Source organism: Chiloscyllium punctatum, chromosome 22, assembly GCF_047496795.1.
Source record: "Chiloscyllium punctatum isolate Juve2018m chromosome 22, sChiPun1.3, whole genome shotgun sequence".
Taxonomy (NCBI): Eukaryota; Metazoa; Chordata; class Chondrichthyes; order Orectolobiformes; family Hemiscylliidae; genus Chiloscyllium; species Chiloscyllium punctatum.
The window spans coordinates 77,714,148-77,738,053 of record NC_092760.1 but is presented as its reverse complement, the minus strand read 5'-3'; the positions used below and the strand labels follow the sequence as shown (position 1 = coordinate 77,738,053).

At 41.4% G+C, this 23,906-nt stretch overlaps 1 protein-coding gene across 1 annotated transcript in view; it reads right to left on the bottom strand.

The window, feature by feature from the left end:
* Positions 1–2,558: 2,558 nt before the first annotated feature.
* hsd17b12a (hydroxysteroid (17-beta) dehydrogenase 12a) overlaps positions 2,559–23,906 on the bottom strand; it is a 160,780-nt gene continuing 139,432 nt past the window's right edge. The window contains exons 9-11 of the mRNA XM_072592668.1: positions 19,025–19,090; positions 12,022–12,171; positions 2,559–6,359 (exon numbers count right to left, since the gene is read on the bottom strand). Coding sequence (XP_072448769.1) covers positions 6,246–6,359; positions 12,022–12,171; positions 19,025–19,090 — 330 coding nt within the window. The 3' untranslated portion in view covers positions 2,559–6,245. The remainder of the gene's footprint in view (positions 6,360–12,021; positions 12,172–19,024; positions 19,091–23,906) is intronic.

The window sequence follows — 23,906 nt, the reverse complement described above, 5'->3', positions numbered from 1 at the left end:
AGCTCTTACTGGAATGGTATTTTTGTAATCTTTAAGTGAAGGGAGAAACTAGGAACTCCCCATTCTCATGGCCTACAGAATCAACAGTTTACTTAACTCTTCTTTCTAAAATATTCTTCAAAAGTCTTGCAATCTGAATTTTACATTTCTACCTAGCTTCCTCTTCTTTAATTTGTTAACCTAACGTTTTATTCTTTTATCATTCTCTGCCATTCTTTATATTCTAACCAATCATCTGACCTGCTATTCAAGTTTGCACAGTCACATGATTTTTTTTCCCTTAAATTAGGTCCTTTCCTTACCTTATTTAGTTAACCACAAATGATAAATCCTCTCTAGAAATTTTCTTTATGGTAGGATTACATTTACTCGAGTATTCTGTAATATCCCCTTGAATGAACTGCATTGCTATTGATCTGTTCCCTAGCCCAGTATGCCAGTTCACTTAGCTAACTTGCTTTTCATGCCCATAGTTGTATTTTAAACCAAAATAAAGACTAGCTTTAAATCTAGTCTTCACCCTTTCAAACAGGATGTAAAATTCAATCATATTGTTGCCATTGCTACCTTGGGATGTCTTTATTTTGAAGTAATTATTTTATCATGTTACATTGTAAATAACCAAGTCTAATGTAACCTGCTCTCATCAGTTCCAGGTCATGTTCTGAGAAATTACCTCAAAAGGTTCAAGGAACTCTCTTCATTCAGGCTAATCTGACTGCTGACATTTCCAGTTTATTGCTATTGTTCAAGTTCCACGACTAACAGTGTAATCCCTTCAGCCTTTTCTAGTTTTCTATTCTTCTTGAATGGCATCAACATTAGGAATTATTTCCTTGCCATTTTGCTGCAGATGCCCATAGTAGGCATCAGACCGTATTGACTTCAAAGTGCGACTTCAGTTTATTTAATTTGTTTTGAATGCTAAGTGCATGCAGCTGTAGAAATTTTAGTTTCATGTTTTTATCGTCCTTGTGATATTGGTTTTGATTGTTGTGTAGTTCAAGGATTGTTTTTCTTTCTGTCCCTTACTGCTATTCCCTGACTTAATTTCCTAACAATAATTTCCCTCTGTCGCTTTGTCTCGACTATTTGATTTACTACATCTTTCTGCATTCAATCCCTTAAAAATCTCTCTACTTCGTGGTTGTGCAGTTTGCAAGAATATAAGCTCCAGCCCAGTTCAGGTGTAAACTATTCCAATGGTAAAGCCCCCACTTTCTCCATGAATTAGAGCCCATTTCTCTCCAGTCTCTGAGCCAGGCATTCCATCTAATTTTGTGTATCCAATGCCAATTTGCATGTGGCCCAGGTTGTAATCCAGAGATTACAAAGAGATACACAGAAACAGAATGAGATTCCATTACAGATTCATTTTATATATTTATCAAATTTCTTTTTTTTAAAAAAAATCTCTTTTGGTATATTAATAAACCCAAATGAAAAAAATGATCTAAACGTAGATAAAAATATATAAAAGGCCAGCTTAGTCACCGTGCAAAACATTTAAACATATACTGTGTCAAAGTGGAATTGAGACACGAGAAAATGTGCACTCCCTCAACCTCCATCGTTAATGTATTGACAGGACATACGGTAATATATTTTGTGATATTTGTTCATTTTGGTGACCAGTGTTCAAAATGTTGTATAATTACATGAAAGTTTACTGTAACAATACAGCAATCTTATTAAAAATAACCTTTGAGGTAGGGGTATAGCTTAGGGGTAGGGCATTTGAGAGTAGATCAAGGGATCTCCAGTTCAAATCTGGGTGCCCCCATTATACGGACACCTTGACTGAACATAAGCTGTGTTTCAATGTGCTTAGGTCTGGTTGGGCACAGCAGATATGGAGTGTAAGGGCATTTTGGCTGTAGTCAATGACCTTAGCACCTTCACTACTGATTTACGCTTGCCAGGGTTGGAGGATTTGAACTATAGTGAGACGCTGAATAGGCTAGGGCTAGGTTTAAGGTGAGAGATGAAAGATATGAAAGGAACCGAAGGGCCAACATTTTCACATTGAGTATGGTGCATGTAATGCAATGAGCTGCCAGAGGCAGTTGTGGAGGCTGGTCCAATCACAACATTTAAAAGGCACCCGGGTGGCTTTATAATGATTTGGAAGACTTTAGTGGAGCATGGGCCAAACACTGGCAAATAAAACTAGATCAATTTAGGATATCTAGGTTGACATGGAGGAGTTAGACCGAAGGGTCTGTTTCAGTGCTGTACAACTCTGATTCTAGTGAAGTTCTGTTTTTTAGTAGATCCAAATGCAAATAACTTCAATGGATAAGCAGCTTCTTGTGGTGACATTGATATTGAATGCCTGCACCCACAGCAATTCTCCATGGTGACTTCATATTCTAATACTGTGGGTGCAAAATTACAAAGAATTTAGACCTAAAAATGCACATATGTTGGATGGTCTAATATTTTCAATGATAGAACACTTGAATTAGTTTATCAGCCTTCTGCTTTAATAGCTGGAGGCTTCATATTCAGTGAGTCAACTTGTAGACCAGTTATCACAATAGCCAGAATTTCAAAAGTAGAATTTCACAAGAAAAACTTTATTCATTCACTACACTTAATGAACAGAATCACTTCGAATTGTGAAAGCAATCAAGTTCTGCAATACTAATTAACACACAACTGAGTGGACAGATAATTCATCTCACCTTTTCTCTTGCACCTTATCACCAAAGAAACCTCACACAATCCTACAGTACTTTCATTCAGCTTACTAAGTTTGCATATAAAGCAAATCAGGACACAAGCTTCATACTTAACCAGTTCAGCACCATTGTATCGGTATTGTATGTTCAAAAATATCGCGAACTTTCAATGCCACTAGATTTTTTTTTACACAACAGTAAGCAAGCCATAATGATCCCTAATTAAACTGCATGCTCATGCTGACCTGATGGGGTAAATTTAGGGTTAGGAGTTAGAGATAATCAAGTCACCAAGTTACGTTTCATGTTTGCAATGAGCAAATTGTATTGTACAACATATTGTATTCTATTTTTAAAACAAGCCTCCAAAGCCTAAGAAACTGGGTAATAAACACAAATTGATGTTTAAAAATATGACAGATTATTTTCTGTTCATATTTATAGCCAATTGTACATAGAAAGGGTGATATACACATCTGGATGAAACTTCCATAAACATTTTATTTTCAATATTCATATTCTCAAATTCACTTAGACCACCGAGGAGATGGAGGGTTAGAAGATGTGGCATCCTCGCCACTCCAATTTATATCTGAACATATTTCCAGCATTTGGTATGGAATGCAAAATGCACAAACAAGCCATAGTTAAACATGAAAACTAAGCCATTTGGAGTCCATTTATAGTACAGCTGGAACTTTGAAGCTCCATTTATACATATAGCATTAATCCAAGGTAATGACAAAGATGCTGGAGTGAAGTTGTGTGTTGTTGAGATTCAGATCTCCAAGCATGATTTGCATTACATCTGTTAATGTTGCAAGGGGAAAAATTTACACTGACACTAAACCTGGGGTATAAATGGATCCTGAGTCATGTATATGAGCAGGCAAACTGATACTGCAACCTTCAGATCCTGCAAAGAAAAAAGTTTGCTGAAGTATATAACATTTTGATTGCATGGGCTGTTTTTTTGATCCTCAACACTTTTAATCTGAGTCAAATGCAGAAAATCAGGACCTACAATTTTAATCATATAGAACCTGGGACTAAATATAGCCCAGAAATAAAGGTTTGTAAAATAAGAAGTCAGCTTTAAAGCTGTATTATATTGACTTATACAAATAATTTAAAAATAAAATGCCTTGTTTCACTCCAAAATAGGGTTGCCCACCCACCAAATGGCTAGGAACCACATCATAAACCACCAGTCCCCCCCCCCCCCCCCCCACTTCCCATTCACTACCCAATATTTCAGATCAAATTCATTAAAATTGGCAGCAGGTATTTAGAAACTGGCAATCTTCGTTGGCCGATTACATAATTTGAATGCCAATTAGTAATTGTTTTTCTGACACCCAATTCTAAAGCAACCCAATCTGTAACCATCACCTTTGGAATGTTAATTGTGAATGAAACTAGTTTAATTCATAATTGATCAATTCAAATTGTCTGGTGGCAATTCCAGACAGCTAAAGGACTCTGTACAGGCAAGACTCAACACAGAACCAGTGTGCGCTGAATTTATAAAGCCTTCTTCAAGCCTGGTCTCCCACAGAAAAAAATAACCACTATTCAAAAACACTCAGTAGCAAGCATATATGAAAACAAATGGAAAAACTCTTGCTACAAGCAACTGCAAGTACAGAGCTTAAGATGATTTTGAATGTTTTTAATTGGAGTTTTTAATAAAAGTGGAAAAAGATATTTTATAAACCAACTCCAATCAAATTAATTTGATTGTAGAAACTTGCTTACCTATACAACTGTTGGAAAAACAGCTTCACACAGCCACAAAACTACCAGAGGAGTAGGGGTTTACTGCTGTAAATCATCTTATACAGATGCATTTTTAAAATCTGTTTTCATGCATTACTTTAGTCCCTGAAATACAAAGCTACTAGGTGCTAGTCTTATAGACTATTGACTGTGAAATCTAAGACACAAATCTGGAAGTGGAATGAATCCCTTCAGCTGATGTCCAACCTGCTTTTAAGGTCATATTTGGGAACATGCATGACTGTTTGGATACCAGTAATACTTGTCTTCAGAGCTCCTCACTTCTGTCATGCAGTTGAAGAAGTTGGGCCTAAAATATGAAATGCTTCACAAGCATCACGTCTGGGGAAAATGATATTTAGATTCTATCATTTAATGTTATTTTGCCCAGAACCATCTTCCCAGATGATAGAAAGCATTGACTGACTACTGCATAGGATTCAAATCAGATGTGTTTAAAGGTAATTTTTAAATCTACCCAAAGTACCTCATTGAGTAATTAGTAAGTATTAACTGTTCGATATCAAAACTGTTTGATAGTTTGAATACAGTTGGCAACAACTGCACTGAAATCAGATATACCGATCAGTAAAAGTATACCAATAGGTGTTTGTCACAATTTTATAATAATTCACCTCCAAATACAGTAATAGAACTTAATTCTTTAAAGTCATGCCAGTTGGTTCTTTGTGTTTCTAGCAAACAGACATTAGAAAATAAACTGTAACCCATGATTGTTGGACCATGAAAAATGAATGGATGGAATCTCAAGAGCAGGCAGTATACAAAACAAAAATGTGATGTTTACATCCAGGATGTACCAGGAACACAACTTGAGTATTTAACCCCCAGTTTAAGAAAATACATTAAATGTACATGTACATTAGGAGTTAGCTACAACAAGCTTTTTGGAGAACAATTGGTTACAGTGCAGAGGAGAATACATGTGGTTACATTGTAAACCCGTCATGTTCCAACTCTGTCCTGGGATTATCACTCATCATTGTTATTTGGTTTAAAAAAAATAGATTAAGCCTTGGTTTATCAGATTAGTTATCTCTTCTGATTAACCCCATCTTGGATCTGCCATGGTTTTGTTTTGAAAGTAAATCCAGTTGTGTATAATTCTGGAAACATTTGCTCTTAATTTCAAGGAATTAAGTTGCTTAAACCCTATTTTCATAACTGCATTGTTTTATGCCTAAGTACCTGACCAATACATTTTGAAGATCATAAATCCATGACAGGAATGTTAGATCAGCCATGATCTCACTGAATGGTGGAGCAATCATAAGCTCAAAGAGGAGAAAAAGTAGTCAAATCTTTCAAAGATACTTTTAAAACAGTTTTATCTCATCAGCAGCACAAATAGTGTCGCATGTACTGTTTAGAATTGATAACTTTTAGAGCAATACAAGCCAGTGTTGACTAATTTTTCCAGTTCTAAAGCCAGAACATAGTAAAGCTTAGTGTTTCATTACTTCAATGCTTACACAGAACTCTACTTACCAGTATAAGGTTAGTGAACAGTATTAAAGAATCTTTACCAAAATGAAGTAAACAAACAAGTCACTGAACCCTAAAGGGATTTTTTTTCAATCAACATTGCAGCATAGAGAGAACAAAATTTGTTTTCAATATCCCGATTTGATCTTTGAGAGGAAAAAAAAAGAAATTCACTGAATCATTGTTCATGACTTGCAGGAAATAAGAAAATTATTGTTGCTGTACATGATAAAGAATCACTTTTTTCTTGAGCTTGTTGTTGGCAGGCAAATCCTGTCAATCCCCTTTCTCCTTCAGCTTCTGAATGTGACGAGCACGCAATCCTTGGTTCATCTTCATGGTCTGCTTAATGACGAGACACGTTGGAAGTACAGATGCCACAATCCAACCCTAAAGATGTTTATTAGAATATTGACATGCATTTTAATTAGTGACATTTAATTTTATGACAAGATTTTTCATACTAAGCTACAATCTGGGATTTCAAAGCTGTAGAAAGTCACACGATACTCAAAACATTAATTCTTCCTCTATCAACGAATGCTGCCATTCCTGCAGAGTTTCTCCAACAGGTTTTATTTCTGATTTCCAACATCTGCTGTACAGGCGGCCCCCAATTCATGAACACCTTACTCACAAACACCATGCCATTTTTAAAAGACCTGGCATACAAACTTACCCTGTATGTATGAATGGCTACTTCATATTATCCTACATTTTGTTCTGATTTGTGTACAAATGGACTTGTGAAAGGACTCCAGAATAGACATAGTTCGCAACCCAGGGACTGCCTGTACTTTAATTTTAATTCAAAGCTGCCACTTGACTTTATTTTAATGTATATTCAATATCAAGTTTTGGTGCATTGTGAAAGTAAAATGTTTTCTACAATAATAGTAAAATACAAAAAATTAAATGATTAGATATAGATTGCAGCACATTAGAGAACAGAATTTAAATCCCAACATCTTATAAGAAGTTGTCTCAAGGAGAGAAGCTAAGTGGACAATTACATTATGTGATATTATAGGCAAATTGAAGTACTGAGTGTGATTTTATCACATGCTTACAAGTTATTGCTATAAATTATTACTTTCATATATCATTGGCACATGTGAGAAAGTAACTTTGGTCACTTAAAGCAAGTTCCTGATCACAAATAATAATACAGCAAAGAGGAAATCAGCAGAGTTGAATGAAAGAGGTGCATAAGACCCAGGTAAGGCAACACCAGGATAATAATTACAGAACATGGATTCTGAAGATCTGCGACAAACAAAAACAGAAATTGCTGGAAAAACTAAGCAGGTCTGGCAGCATCTGTGGAGAGAGAAACAGAGTTAACATTTCACATCCAGTGATGTTTCTTTAGATCGAGAAACAGGTATGGAAATGGTGCTATAGGCAATCCCCGGGGTTCCATTGTGGAGACTGTTCACAAGTCAATTTGTACACAAGTCGGAACACAATGCAAGCCTATACCAAAGAACCATTTAAGTTCAGGAAATGTTATGTTGCCTCTTTAAGATTACAAATATGATCCCACATGGGTGTAAATATGAGTGTTGTAAACGTGGAATCCCATGTATGCTGTTAACAGGCATTTTGTGTAGTGGTAGTGAGTGGGAGGGGAAAGAGGGGAGAAGTGAGTTGATAGGTGTAGATGGAGCCCATACTCAGAAAAAAATAAGGGTAGGCAGACAAAGGACTATAGATAGTAAACCAGGAAGAAGTTAACTAGGTGATTATGGAGACAGTAAGTAGTTGAAAATGGGTTGGCTGTGCTGAAAGCAATCAATTTTATGACAGGACCTGGGGATGTGAGAGTAGCTAGTAGACAAGGAGTTAGTGTTCATGTTCTGAAATTGGTTAAAGTTGATGTTGAGTCCTGAAGGCTGTAAATGTACCTAAGTCAAAGTATTATTCTTCCCGTTTGCACTGTGGCTTGTAGGAGCAGGTCTCCTCCAGAAGTTTTGCACAGGAACACAGTGATGTGTTAATGTGACAGGCAGCTGGAAGCTCAGGACAATCTTTACAGGCAGAGAGTAGGTGTTCCACAAGGTGGTCACCCAGTCTGTGTTTCATCTTCCCAGTATAGAGGAAATCGTATTGTGAGTACTGGATAGAGCAAACTAGATTCAGTGAAGAGTAGGTAAATCACTGCTACACCCAGAAGTTGTGCCTGGATACATGGATAGTGAGGACAGAGGAGGTAAACTGTCAAGTGTTGCATCTTCTGCAATTGCATGGGAAAGTACTGTAGGGGTGTGGAGAATGCAGGAGGCTTGGACCAGGTATGTCCCAGAGGAAACAGTCCCTGCAAAATGCTAACGAGGAGAGCAGGGCACAGTATCCAAAAGGAGATGGTAGCTTATAATCCTTTAAATGCAGGGCAGAGGGCACATGCGAGAGAGAGAGAGAGAGAGAGAGAGAGAGAGAGGACGGAAGAGGGCAGGCGCAAGAAAGTGCAAGTGAGAGAATGGAGGAGGGCATGCGAGTGTGAGTGCGAGTGAGGGGGCGGAAAGCAGGAGACATAGTGCAGGTGCGAGGGGGCAGAGGAGGGCAGGCAAGAGAGAACAAGGGGAAAGGAGAGCAGGTGAGAGCATGAGCAAGGAGGTGGTGGAGAATAGACAAGAAAGAGCACATGCATGAAGGGGCCAAAAAAGGCAACACAGAATGAGGATACAAACAGCATGAGAAAGGGGGCAAAAAAGGCATGAGAAAAGTGATAAGGAGTACACAACAAAGGATGAAGATCTCAGCTATCTGCAAGAATAATAGGGTAGTTATGGTAGGGGATTTTAACTTTCCAAACATCGACTGGGACTGCCATAGTGTTAGGGTTTAGATGGAGAGGAATTTCTTAAGTATGTACAAGACAATTTTCTGATTCAGTGTGTGGAGAAGGTGCAAAACTTGACCTACTCTTGGGAAATAAGGCAGGGCAGGTGACTGAGGTGTCAGTGGGGGAGCACTTTGGGGCCAGCGACCATAATTCTATTCGTTTTAAAATAGTGATGGAAAAGAATAGACCAGATTTAAAAGTTGAAGTCCTAAATTGGAGAAAGGCCAATTTTGAATATTAGGCAAGAACTTTCGAAAGCTGATTGGAGGCAGATGTTCGCAGGTAAAGGGACGGCTGGAAAATGGAAAGCCTTCAGAAATGAGATAACAAGAATCCAGAGAAAGTATATTCCTGTCAGGGTGAAAGGGAAGGCTGGTAACTATAGGGAATGCTGGATGACTAAAGAAATTGAGGGTTTGGTTAAGAAAAGGAAGGAAGCATATGTCAGGTATAGAATCCTTAGAAGAGTATAATGAAAGGAGGAGTATACTTAAGAGGGAAATCAGGAGGGCAAAAAGGGGACATCAGATAGCTTTGGCAAATAGAATTAAGGAGAATCCAAAGGGTTTTTACAAATATATTAAGGACAAAAGGGTAACCATGGAGAGAATAGGGCCCCTCAAAGTTCAGCAAGGCTGCCTTTGTGTGGAGCCACAGAAAATGGGGGAGATACTAAATGAATATTTTGCATCAGTATTTACTGTGGAAAAGGATATGGAAGATATAGACTGTAGGGAAATAGATGGTGACATCTTGCAAAATATCCAGATTACAGAGGAGGAAGTGCTGGATGTCTTGAAACGGTTAAAGGTGGATAAACCCCCAGGACCTGGTCAGGTGTACCCGAGAACTCTGTGGGAAGTTGGAGAAGTGATTGCTGGGCCTCTTGCTGAGATATTTGTATCATCAATAGTCACAGGTGAGGTGCAAGAAAACTGGAGGTTGGTGAGTATGGTGCCACTCTTTAAGAAGGGCAGTAAAGACAAGCCAGGGAACTATAGACCGGTGAGCCTGACCTCGGTGGTGGGCAAGTTGTTGGAGGGAATCCTGAGGGACAGGATGTACATGTATTTGGAAAGGCAAGGACTGATTAGGGATAGTCAACATGGCTTTGTGCGTGGGAAATCATGTCTCACAAACTTGATTGAGTTTTTTTTGAAGAAGTAACAAAGAAGATTGATGAGGGCAGAGCAGTAGATATGATCTATATGGACTTCAGTAAGGCGTTCGACAAGGTTCCGTATGGGAGACTGATTAGCAAGGTTAGATCTCATGGAATACAGGGAGAACTAACCATTTAGATACAGAACTGGCTCAAAGGTAGAAGAAAGAGGGGGGTGGTGGAGGGTTGTTTTTCAGACTGGAGGCCTTTGACCAGTGGAGTGCCACAAGGATCAGTGCTGGGTCCTCTACCTTTTGTCATTTACATAAATGATTTTGATATGAGCATAAGAGGTACAGTCAGTAAGTTTGCAGATGGCACTGAAATTTGAGGTGCAGTGGACAGCGAAGAGGGTTACCTCAGATTACAACAGGATCTGGATCAGATAGGCCAATGGGCTAAGTAGTGGCAGATGGAGCTTGATTCAGATAAATGCGAGGTGCTGCATTTTGGGAAAGCAAATCTTAGCAGGACTTATACACTTAATGGTAAGGTCCTAGGGAGTGTTGCTAAACAAAGAGACCTTAGATTGCAGGTTCATAGCTCCTTGAAAGTGGAGTCGCAGGTAGTTAGGATAGTGAAAGCGGTGTTTGATATGCTTTCCTTTATTGGTCAGGGTATTGAGTACAGGAGTTGGGAGGTCATGTTGCAGCTGTACAGGACATTGGTTAGGCTACTGTTGAAATGTTGCGTGCAATTCTGGTCTCCTTCCTATCGGAAAGATGTTGTGAAACTTGAAAAGGTTCAGAAAAGATTCAAAAGGATGTTACCAGGGTTGGAGGATCTGAGCTACAGGGAGAGGCTGAACAGGCTGGGGCTGTTTTCCCTGGAGCGTCGGAGGCTGAGGGGTGACCTTATAGAGGTTTACAAAATTATGAGGGGCATGGATAGGATAAATAGGCAAAGTCTTTTCCCTAGGGTCGGGGACTCCAGAACTAGAGGACATAGGTTTAGGGTGAGAGGGGAAAGATGTAAAAGAGACCGAAGGGACAACGTTTTCACGCAGAGAGTGGTACATGTATGGAATGAGCTGTCAGAGGACGTGGTGGAGGCTGGTATAATTGCAACATTTGAGGGGCATTTGGATGGGTATATGAATAGGAAGGGTTTGGAGTGATATGGGCCGGGTGCTGGCAGGTGGGACTAGATTGGATTGGGATATCTGGTCGGCATGGACGGGTTGGACTGAAGGGTCTGTTTCCATGCTGTACATCTCTATGACTCTATGATGAAGAATGACAGGAAGATGAAGAAAAGTGGGGAGACAAGAATACTGGGAGACTGCTCAGACATAAAATCTCTCAGTTAATGAAGTATATGGATTCAAAAGAGATGTCACTGAGCATCTCCCACTCTCACCCCAACATTTACCTTGTTCTAGAGGCCACAGTGACAGTGGGCTGTCTATTGGTCATGTGCAGTTCTCGAAGGACTGTCAAAGAAAGGGATCATGGACAAGGCTAAGGACAGCCACCAAATGTGCTGATGGATTTGCTATAGCAAATCTGCTATAGCAGATTCCTGTGGTATCAATAAGAGTGAAGATAAGGTGACAGCAGATGGGAAGGGTAGTGTTTCCCCACACCATGGTTTTGAAAACTGGGGATGGTGGGGGTGGTCTTTGGTGGTGCAAGTGTACTGGATAGAGGGGGAGGGTGCAGAGGAGGGAGGATCTACCAAACCCAGACCCACCATTACAACAGCCAGAAACGGTCTCCTCAATCTCCACAACAACCGAAGCACGGGACACATTATTTACAGTAGTTACTGGACAGTCTATCCTTTTCCTCCCTCTCAAATATATGCCTTTAATCTCGCCAGCATCCTTCCTTTAACAGGACGCTCCTTCTCACATGAGACTGTGAAGCTACCCAACAATCACTTGGTTCACACAAGAGCCGACCACTCCTGCAAGTTTTGCAGGAGGCTGCTGGTACTGATGTGACCATATCCAAAAGATGAGTCAGCACTTAAAACAGAGAAGTTAAGTGATGCACCAAAACCAAGTGATAAATTAAACGACTGTTAAGAACTTGCATACTTACCATAATGGCATGTGGTAAATAGCCATTTGTTTGCATCTGAAGACCAACTGTTTTTAAAGCAGCCTTCGCATAGGTTTCAGGACTCGGTGCCGTTAGAGTTGGCCTTCGGATCTTACTCATCTTTGTAGACACAAAGAATGGCAGCACACTCTAACAAAACAAGTGCAAAGAGAAAAATACATTAGTAACAATATTGCTGGGAAATAGATTACTGTTGTTAGTGAAAAGAACGTTCTCACTTCTCTAAATTGTTGCTATTTCATGATCATGACTTAATTTTAAACAGCACAGAAAATCCAAACCTAAAATGGTAACAACACTGGCATATTCCACAACAGTAGTAAGTTATTCGAAATACTCATACAAGTAGCAGACCAAGGATATTTCAAACTTATTATTTGAGACCATGCACATAAGAATTTATTTATAATCAGACACTGTCTCAAATCAAATAGATATTGCAATTTGAGGCATGATAGGTAGGAGATTGGCACAAGGTAATAGAATCAGTGCAGGTACAAAGGGCCAAATAACCCACCTTCTCACTGTAGTAATTGAGGACACATCTGTTTCAAATGTATTCAGTTCAAGGTTTGCACAATACTACCTACCCAAGTTACCAGAAAAGACTGAATGGAAATACAGAGGAACCTAGATTATCTGAAGGACACGGGTAGACAGTATTTCATTCGGTTAATCAAATTCCAGATAATCGAATGCTGGATAACAGTTCAGATGAGCATCAGGACCTTGCGATCTTGCTCGATCATTCGATATTCGGATAATCGAATGCCAGAGGACCAGAGAAGGAAAATTTAAATATTAACCACTAGATGGCACAAAGGGGCCACAACAAGAACATACGTTGAAAACATTATTAGCTCCTCAATATTTTGTTAAGTGTAGTGATTATATCAAGGTCAACTCCATAGATGGAACTCCCTAAATGGACCAGATTAACAGCTCCAATCAGGGAGCTTTGGCTGACAGACAAGAATGGAGTGTTTTCCTAGTGGTTGAAAGTATAAAGATTTAGCACACGGGCTGACGAGGGAAATAAAATAAGCACAACAGCTGAATCTCCTTTGGCTGCTGTGGGAGCTGGGGGTTGGTGGTGAAGGGAAAAAAAACAACAACCAGGAGATTCAGAAGATCTCCTCAGTCGAGAGACTGGTTTTGAGCTGGCTGGCCATAGCCCACGTACTGTGCTCATGTGAATAAAGAGTGACTTGGTAATAGCATTTACAAAAAAAGGAAAAAGAACAGGAGTGTCAGACATTCTGTTCACTCAGAGCAGACTCAAGGACTCTCAGCACCAGGGCCCCAGGTTCAATTCCAACCTCGCGTGACTGCCTGCGTGGAGTTTGCACATTCTCCCCGTGTCTGCGTGGATTTCCTCCGGGTGCTCCGGTTTCCTCCCACAATCCAAAGATGTGCAGGTTATGTAAATTGGCTGTGCTAAATTGCCCATAGTGTCCAGGGATGTGTGGGTTAGGTGCATTCGTCAGGGGTAAATATAAGGTAGGGTCTGGGTAGGTTACTATTCGGAGGGTCGGTGTGGACGTGTTGGGCCAAATGGCCTGTTTCAACACTGTTGGGATTCTATGACTCTCCATTTGTAAATAAAGAGTGACTTGGTGACAGGATACTCTGTAGAATTCTCAGAAAGGCTAATTTATAAACGTTATATCCAACTGAACCTGATTTACTGTACTTTCTTCCTACAAAACAACACTTACTTCAGCAAATATTACTCTTTTAGCCCAGTGGCCAACATCATTCAATGAATATAGGTATTTGTGTAATTCTCTCCTGTTCTATGAGTTTGCAATTTAGTTGTAGCTGAGGAAGGACTTATGGGTCTGAAGCTATGAGGATATGTTGATTTACATTGCATATCAGCATTGTGGGTTTATAAATAAGAGCAGTTTCGCTTATTTGTGGGACATGGGCATCACTGGCTAGTGAACTGTTATCTTCAACTGCTGCAGTCCACGTGCTGTAGGTTGACCTACAATGCCATTAGAGAGAAAACCAGGATTTTACCTCAGCATTATATTTCCAAGTTAGGATGGTGAGTGACATGGAGGGGAACCTCCAGCTGGTGGTGTTCCCTCGTATTTGCTGCTCTTGAATAGAATAGAAATATCTTTATTGCCACGTGCACTCAAATGAGTGCCGTGAAAAGTTTGCAATGTTGTTGCTTATAACACCAGCTTAGGTGCAGGATACCTAGGTTCAGATACTAAAGTATTTGTTACAGAATTGAAAGAATAATAAATAAAAGTCCAGTATAAGAATAAAAAGTTTTTAAAAAGTACTCAAATTATAGGCCTTTTCACCAAGTCCGTGCCAGCACCTAGCCTTCAGGTCATTTGGACCAAGTCTCCAAACCATGCCGGGCTTCAAAACTCTGCTTCATTTCTAGTCCACAAGAGCTTGTGGTGGCCTGTAGTCCAGCCCTCACCTCCCCCTCACAATGATTTCTAGTCCACAAGGGCCTCACCTCCCCAGGATTCACCTCCCGCACCAGCCTCTGATCTGTGTCCTTCTAGATGGAAGTGGTTGTGGGTTTGGAAGGTACTGCCTAAGGATCTTTTGTGAATTTCTGCAGTGCATCTTGTAGATAATACACACTGCCACACTAGCATTGGTGGTGGAGACAGTGGATGCTTGTAGGTGTGGTGCCAATCAAACGGGATACTTTGTCTTAGATTGTGTCAAGTGATAAGTATTGTTGGAGCTGCACTCATCCAGACAAGTGGGGTGTCTTCCATCACACTTCTGACTTGTGCCTTGTAGATGGCGGACAGGTTTTGGAGTCACCAGGCGAGAGTTCTCGCTGCAGCAGCATTCCTAACTTCTGACCTGCTCTTGTAGGCCCTGTGTTTATGTAGTGAGTCTAGTTGAGTTTCTGGTTAAAGGTAAACCCTAGGATGGGGATTCAGTGATGGTAACACCATTGAACATCAAGGGGCAGTGGTGAGATTGTCTCTTGTTGGTGATCATCATTGCCTGGCAATTGTGTGAAACCAACGTTACCTGTACTTCCACAAATCTTTACTCAGAGAGTAGTAAGGGTATGGAATGCTTTGCCTGCATCGGTAGTAGATTCGCCAAGTTTAAGTGCATTTAAGTCGTCATGTTGGGATGGGCTTCAGATTAGTAGGGCGGCGCAACAACGAGGGCCAAGGGGCCTGTACTGCGCTGTAATGTTCTATGTTCTAAATGTCATCTACTGTATCCATTGCACCCGATGTGGCCTCCTTTACATCGGGGAGACAGGACGCTAACTTGCAGACCATTTCAGAGAACATCTCTGAGACACCCACACCAACCAACCCCACCGCCCCGTGGCTGAACACTTCAACTCCCTCCCACTTCGTCAAGGACATGCAGGTCCCGGGCCTCCTCCACCGCCAAACCTTAATCACTAGATGCCTGGAGGAAGAACGTTTTATCTTCTGCCTTGGGACCCTGCAACCACACGGGATTAATGTGGATTTCACCAGTTTCCTCATTTCCCCATTCCCCACCTTATCCCAGTCCCAAGCCTCCAACTTGGCACCTGTCCATTGTTTCTCCCATCTATCGGCTCCACCCTCCATTCCAACCTATCAACTTCTCCCCACCTTCATCTACCTATCACATTCCCAGCTATCCTCCCCCACCAGCCCACAAGTCTCATTCCTGATGAAGGGTTTATGCCCAAAACGTTAATTCTCCTCCTCCTCAGATGCTGCCTGACCTGCTGTGCTTTTCTAGCACTACACACTCTATTCTGATCTCCAGCATCTGCAGTCCTCATTTTCTCCCAGTTACTTGACACTTGTCAACCCAAGTCTGGATATTCAGATCTTGCTGCATCTGTAAGAAGTTGTGAATGGTACCAAACATGATGCAATCATTGGCAAACATCCCCACTTCTGACCTTATGGAAGGAAGATCAATGACAAAGCAGCTGAAGATGGTTGGCCCAAGGACACTACCCTGAGGAACTCCTGCAGAGATATACTGAAGCTGAGATGACAGACTAAATTATAAAGAAAACTAGCACAAAAATTATTGAAGATTCAATAAATACAACAAATCAGAAATGGAGCATGGATTTTTTTCTTTTTCATGCAAGGCATTGGAGGAATATTATGCATTTAGCCCACATTAATGTGCTCACTGTAACAGTTCACATTAAACCTCATCAGGAAGGTGACCTGTAAATTCTCTAAGTAGAGAGAAGAAACGACTTCTGAAGCCACTTTTGGAAACAGGCTCCTTTCATTGTTACTGAGGGAGTAAACTCAAGTAAGCATGACTGAAAAATACACATTTCGTTTTTCATTCCAGCAACCTAAACCCACCCAAATGCCTTTGGAGGGTAGGAGGCTGAGAGGTGACCAAAGAGGTTTATAAGATGATGAGGGGCATGGATAGGGTGAATCGTCATGGTATTTTCCCCAGGGTAGGGGAGTCCAAAACTAGAGGGCATAGTTTTAAGATGAGACAGGAAAGATTGAGAAGGGACCCAAGGGCAACTTTTTCATTGAGTAGTGAGTGCATGGAATGAACAGCCAGAGGAAGTGGAGGAAGCTGGTACAATTACAACATTTAGAAGGCATCTGGATGGTTACATGAATAGGAAAGGTTTAGAGGGATATGGGCCAAGTGCTAGCAAATGGGACTAGATTTATTTAGGAAATCTCGTTGGCATGGACAAATTGGACCGAAGGATCGGTTTCTATGCTGTACAGCTCTATGACTAATTTCAAAGCACTTTATTCAAAAATACCTTTGCATACACCCAACAGGAAAATATACAACTTTAAAAATGCCATGCGAAATGTAATTAATTTATTATATTAACAAGCCTAACTTTGCACACTCACATCGGGAGTCAGAATCACAGCACGAAAACAAACCCTTGTGGTCCAACTCATCCATGCCGACAAAGTTCCCTGAACTAAACTTGTCCCACTTGCCTGCCTTTAGCCATTACCCTTCTAATCCTTTCCCTATTCACATACCCATCCAAACGGCTTTCAAATTTTGTAACTTTACCTGCATCTACCACTTCCTCTGGCAGTTTATTCCATAAGTGCACCTCCCTCTTTGAGAAAATGTTGCCCCTCAGGTTGTCCCTCTGAAAAGCATCCCACCAAGACCCTGTGCCCCCCACCCTCCCCCTGTACTCTCATTTCCCACAGCTAATCCAACTAGCTGCACATCCCTGAACACTATGGGGCAATTTAGCATGGCCAGCCCACCTAACCTGCGCACCTTTGGCTTGAACAAGGAAATCAGGGTGTCCAATGGAAACCCATGCAGACAAACTGAGAACATGCAAACTCCATAGAGTCAGGCACCCAAGGCTGGAATTAAAACCAGATCCCTAGCAGTACGATGCAGGTGCTAACCACCATGCCACCCCATGCTGATACTACATCAGTGTTAACTTTAAATCTGAAATAGGTAAACTTTATTCAGCATAGACATTAAGGGGTACAGACCAAAGGCAGATGAACTGAGTTAGGCCACAATTCAGCCATGATCGCACTGAAGAGCGAAACAGGCTTGAGAGATTTAAAGGCTTCTGCCTGTTGCTATGTCCATATGAATAAAGGGGTGAATTTAGCCAAGACCACCAAGCAGCATCCGTAGAAAAAATCAATCAAAAATGGAGTTAATGCTTCAAAATAGTGAGACTTCAACAGAATGTAACTCAAAACCATTCACTGGACTTTCCAAAACATCAAATCTTTACTGTCTCTTCAGAAATGCCCAGCCTCTACAGTAATTCCTGTCCTTCGTTATGGCTTCAGATCACCAGCATCCACAGCTCTCCACCGTTACTGAGTTTACTGAGCCAAGTCTGATTTGTATGAAGGTGAACTCCAAGAATTGAGGATGCTGGAAACCTGAAACAGACAGAAAATCGCTGGAAAAACACAGCAAGTAACGAAGCGAGAGGACACCTCAAGCCCAGAAAGCCTATCCTCAGCCCTTCTGAAGTCATGGTCCCAAAATGTCACTTTGCCTCTGCACAGACCCACCAAGCACCTCCAGCAAGCCCTACCCTTGTTATTGCTTCAGACCTCCGTAATCCACAGCCACTGGCCCCATGATTGAATTTAGCCAAGTTTGAGTTCATCTTTATAATCTCTGCCCACACAGAGTACTAAAATGTTGCCCTCGCCCAGACAGAAAAAGCCCAAGTCCCCCAATTTTGCTGAAGGGATTGGCAAGGTAGATGTTGATCGGATGTTTCTTCATGTCAGACAATCTAGAACAAGAGATCACAGTTTTAGGATAACGAGGTAGCAGATTTAAAACAGGTGAGAAGAAATTGTTTCTCTCAAAGGATCGTGAATCCATGTGATTCACTATCTCAGAGTGCAGTGGATGCTGGAATATTGAAAAAAATTTAAGATGATAGACAGATTTTTAAATTAGAAATGGGTTAAAGGATTACAGAGAGGGGACAAAATTGAGTTGACATCAAGATGTGATCAGTCGTGATCATATCGAATGGTGGGGCAGACTTGAGGGGATGAATGTAATAGAAGGATTTTTATAAACTTCATTTCATATGCTGTCTTTAAGATATCTTGTACAGGTAGTTTATACCTTAGCTACAACTAATTATTCAAACATACTGAAAAGATGTATGAAAGTACATGTTTTCATCATTTTCAATTATGTATTGCATTTAAAAGTTTTGCCACAAAAGTAGATGGAAATTGAAAATAATTTCATATTCAGGCAAATTTACTTAACCTGGAGTACATAAATACAGTAATGCTTAAAGAAAATATTACATTTCTAATTTTTTTTGCAAGTTTTGTTTCAAAGATCAGCACTCTTTTTCTCACCAACACCATCTTTTGCTTTCACCCTTCAGCTTGCGTCACACTAGCAGCTATATGAATATAATTTACTGTAGTTGCTATGACAGTAGTTCCTATAGTAACTGTACAGTAACAAGGATACTTCTCCAAGCTCTACTTACCTGGACAACGATTCCCTTGCTCTTGTACTCAATATGTATCGCTTGCGAAAAGAAATCCACAAAAGACTATTGAAAATAAACAGAAATTAAGTCAGGAGAGTGAGAGAGAGTTCAGTGGTATGCTGTTCTGGGTTTATTTCGATTCATTTCGATTCTCAGAGGTTATAATCATAGGGCAGAACCTCGCCAGTCAGAAGCACAAATTTGTGATTTGAGGCACAGAGCGAGCAGATCGTGCATGATTTCCAGTCCTGGATTGAAATGATTCGCAGTCCAATCCCTGTACCTGAAGTGCCAGCATGTGATCACAGTGGGAACAGCCTTGTGCCAGGAGATAAAATTCATGAAATCTATTGTTGAGCTAAAATAATAGTCAAGTTATGATTTTATGAAGTCAATTATCTTGCTACTCACACTCAATACAAATTAAAACGTGTGTTTTTTTTACAATGAGATTTTAAACAGCCTTCATTTGAGTCAGGGCTCAGCAAATGTACAGACAGTCCCTGGGTAACAAACATGTTCCATTCCCAAGTTTGTAACTCAATTTGTAGGCTTGTGGAATATACTACAGTGTAAAATATCCACTCCAAAGTACAACCAGACATTCACATGTCAAATACGTAAAATTAAAGCAATATGGGATATGGTTTGTCAGTTCCTAAGTAGGGGACTCTTAGTAGGTTTTTTTTTGAGTGGCAGAGGTAGTAGAAACCGTAGGGGTAGTGTCTTAGAGGGCTTGCTTTACATACAACAGGATATTGTAGTAAGTAGTTATGAAACAAAGTTCAATAAATTAGTTAATTTATGGTCCAGCATTAAAAAAACCCCACAAACCTCTTTAGTCCGGGTTGAAGTCTTGAAAAATGCTGCACTAACGTTGCAGTACAGTATTGAGGTGCTGCTACATGGTTAGTGATGCCACCTTTCAAACGAGAGAAACATAGATCCTATTTGACTTCCCAGGTTAAAGTTTGGCTAGAGTTTGGCGGTGGAGGCGACGCAGAACTTGCATGTCCTTGGCAGAGTGGGAAGGGGAGTTAAAAGTGTACGGCCACAGGACGGTGCGGTTGTTTAATGAGTGTGTCCCAGAGATGTTCTCTGAAACATTCAGCAAGTTGGCATCCTGTCTTCCTAGTGTTGAGGAGACCACACAGAGAGCAACAGACACAGTAGATGACGTGTGAAAGTACAGGTAAATCTTTAGACGATGTGGAAGGATCCTCTAGGACCTTAGATGGAGGGGAGGGGGGAGTTGTCGGCACAGGTTTTGCACTTTTTGCAGTGGCAAGGGAAGGTGCTGGGAGTGGAGGGTGGGTTGGTGAGGGCATGACCTCAAGGGAGTCACGGAGGGAATGGTTTCTGTGGAACACGGATTGGGGTCGAGGGGGAAATATATCCCTGATGGAGTTTGTTTGCAGGTGGCAGAAATGGCGGAGGATGATGCATTGCATCTGGAGATTGGTGGGGTGGAAGGTGAGGACCAGGGGAGTTCTGTCCTTGTTGTAATTGCAGGGGTGGGGTTCAAGGACAGAGGTGCAGGAAGTGGAGGAGTTGCGCTGGAGGGCATCATTGACCACGTGGGAGGGAAATTGCAATCCTTGAAGGACGCCATCTGGGATGTTCAATGATGGAATTGATTCTCCTGGGAGCACATATGGCTGAGGCAGAGGAATTGTGAGTAAGGCTTTTTTTTAAAACAGGTGGTGGCGGAGGGGGAGGTGATGTAGCCCAGGTAGCTGTGGGAGTTGGTGGGTTTGAAGTAGATGCCAGTGTTGGGTCTACCGCCGAAAATGGAGATGGAGTGGTCCAGGAAGTGGAGGGAGGTGTCCGAGATGGTCCAGGTGAACTTCAAGTCAGGATGGTCTGTGTTGGTGAAGTTGATGAACTGTTCAAACTCCTCGTGGAAGCACGAGGTGGCACCAATACAATCATCAAACGTTACGGAGGAAAAGGTGGGGAATGGTGCTGGTGTAGCTGCGGAACATGGACTGTACCCGATGAAGAGGCAAGCATAGTTGGAGCCCATGGCTACCCCTTTTGTCTGGAGGAGGTGAGAGGATTCGAAGGAGAAATTGTTGAGGGTGAGGACCAACTCAGCCAATCGTATGAATGTGTCAGCGGAAGGGTACTATTTGGGTCGGCAGGAGAGCAAGAAACACAGGGCTTGGAGGCCTTCATCATGGTGGATGGATGTGTACAGGGACTGCATGTCCATGGTGAAGATGAGGCACTGGGAGTCAGGGAAATTGGAGGATAGGAAGGGCGTGGGCGGTGTCCCAAACATCTGTGGGCAGATCCTGGACCAAGGGAGACAGAACCGTGTCAAGGTATGCAGAGATAAGTTCGGTGGGGCAGCAGCAAGCTGAAGCGATGGGTTCATCAGGGCAGTCAGGTTTGTGAATTTTGGGCAGGAGGTAGAACCAGGCAGTGCAGGGTCCCTGGACCATGAGGTGGGAGGCTATTGGTGGGAGATCCCCTGAGGTGATGAGATTGTGGATGGTCTGAGAGAAGATAGTGGGGTGAAAGGTGAGGACCATAGGGGTTCTGTCCTTGTTGCAATTGGAGGGGTTGGGTTCAAGGGCAGAGGTACGGGAAGTGGAGGATACAATGCATCATCCTCAGTCATTCCGCCACCTACAGACTTCACCATCAGGAAAATATTTCCCTCTCCACTAACTCCCCGTCCCAGTCTGCCAAGGACATGCAAGTCCTTGGTCTCCTCCACCTCCTCCAAACTCTAGCCACCCGATGCCTGGAGGAAGAATGCCCCATCTTCCGCCTTGGGACCAATGTGGATTTCACCAGTTTCTTAATTTCCTCTACCCCCACCTAATCCCTGATTCAATCTTCCAACTCGGCACCATCCTCTTGAACTGTCCTACCTGTCCATCCTCCAGGTAAAAACAATGACTGCAGTTGCTGGAAACCAGATTCTGGAGTAGAGTGGTGCTGGAAAAGCACAGCAGTTCAGGTAGCATCCAAGGAGCAGTAAAATCGATGTTTCGGGCAAAAGCCCTTCATCAGGAGAGTCCATCCTCCTTCCTACTTATCCGCTCCAACCTATCACCATCACCTCCCACCTCCATCTACCTGTCAGGTTCCTAGCTACCTTCCCCACCCCCAGCACTAACCCCTCCCTTCATCAGTCACCCCCTCATTCCTGATGAAGGGCTTATGCTCGAAACGGCGATTCTCCTGCTCCTCGGAAGCTGCCTGACCTGCTGCGCTTTTCCAGCACGACACATTTCGACTCTGACCTCCAGCATCTGCAGTCCTCACTTTCTCCTAGTTAACAGAATTGGACAATTCAATAGTTTCATCAAATTTTCACGTCTGGGGCAAGTCCAGGAATTGTGGAGATGGATTTCCAATGCATTACCCCAGTGGGTCAGTACACTTCAAATATACCACGGTCATGGCACTTCATAGTTATTAATCATGGGATGTAGGTGTTGCTAGCTAGGCTAGCATTTAGTGCCCGTCCTGAAAAGTGGCAGTGAGCTGCCTTCTGCAAACACTGCCGTCCATTTGACGTAGAAAGACCCGTAATGTCATATGGGAGGGAGAGTTCCAAAATCTTGACCCAACAACAGTGAAGAAATGGCAAATCAGGATGGTAAGTGGCTTTAGGGAATATTGCAGGTGATGGTGTTCCCATATATCTGCTGCCCTTGTCCTTTGAGATGGAAGTGGTCATGGATCTGGAAGGTCCTTTGCCTTCTATTCTCCAGGACAAACAAAAAGGTCAATTTTCAAATGATCGCCACAATTTATATAACAGGCCTCTGTGATAATGCCTTGGCTACAGTAGAGACTAATCAAGCAATTATCCTGATGAGTGCTAAATGAAAACTTCAGCAATGTTTCTCTTTTCAGCAAAATTTAAGAACAACATCAAACCTGCAAATGTAAGTCAAAAGTGTTAAAAATTAACATTGCTGGCAAGCTACCAATTTTTTTTCCTCATTCTAAGAGCAAAACCAGAACTTTTACAAGAATTGAATTAACCGTAACCAAATGTTGCAGTACATGTTCAATTGTCTTCTCAGTCACCTCACTTCCCAACAATACACAATGAAGAGGCAGTTGACTGATAACAATTCTATTCTGCAGGGACCTAAGAGAAATGCACATGCATGTATGTGCTAAGGATGACACATTTAGCTACTTTCCACAAAGCAGACTTCCCTGCCAGGAATGTTTTGTTTGGCGTATCACAATACTTTTATATTGAATAAATATTACTGGGATCGCCATTATTTCACAACAGAGAGTTTGACATACCACAGTTATAACTCAAGCAAGCTGTCAAAAATATCAAGTTAAAGTTAAAAAGTTGATTTTTAGGCTTTGAACTAAGACTTAAAAGCGGAGGCCAAATTTCCATTGTACGCAGAATAAATTTTGCCAGTATCCCACAAGCATTCGTTTCTGTAAACCACAGAAACAAAGTGCACAAGTAAAATAATGAAAATATCGATGACCTATTTCTGCTACCAGGCATCAGCATTGTACAGATACTAGGTGGCACCAACTACCTTTTCTTAATGTGTTCTAAGCTTCAATCCCTGTTTCTACAAAGCTTATTAATACTGCTTAATGTCATTAAAATTTAATATTAAAGACTTAATAACTTAACATTGAAGTCTTAAAACGTATTGACTGCAAAGTTCTGCAGCATCTAAAGAGAGAAAACAGATAATATTGAGGCCAGTGTGATTCCTTTTCAAACATTTAACAAGTACAGCTGCTACGATTTAAAAATGATATCCAATTCATACAGTTAATATGTTGGGCAAAGATCAGATTCCAACTGTGGGAAAGATAAAGAAACAAAACATAAATGCGATGAGAATTTACAAGTTAACCAGCCCTTTTC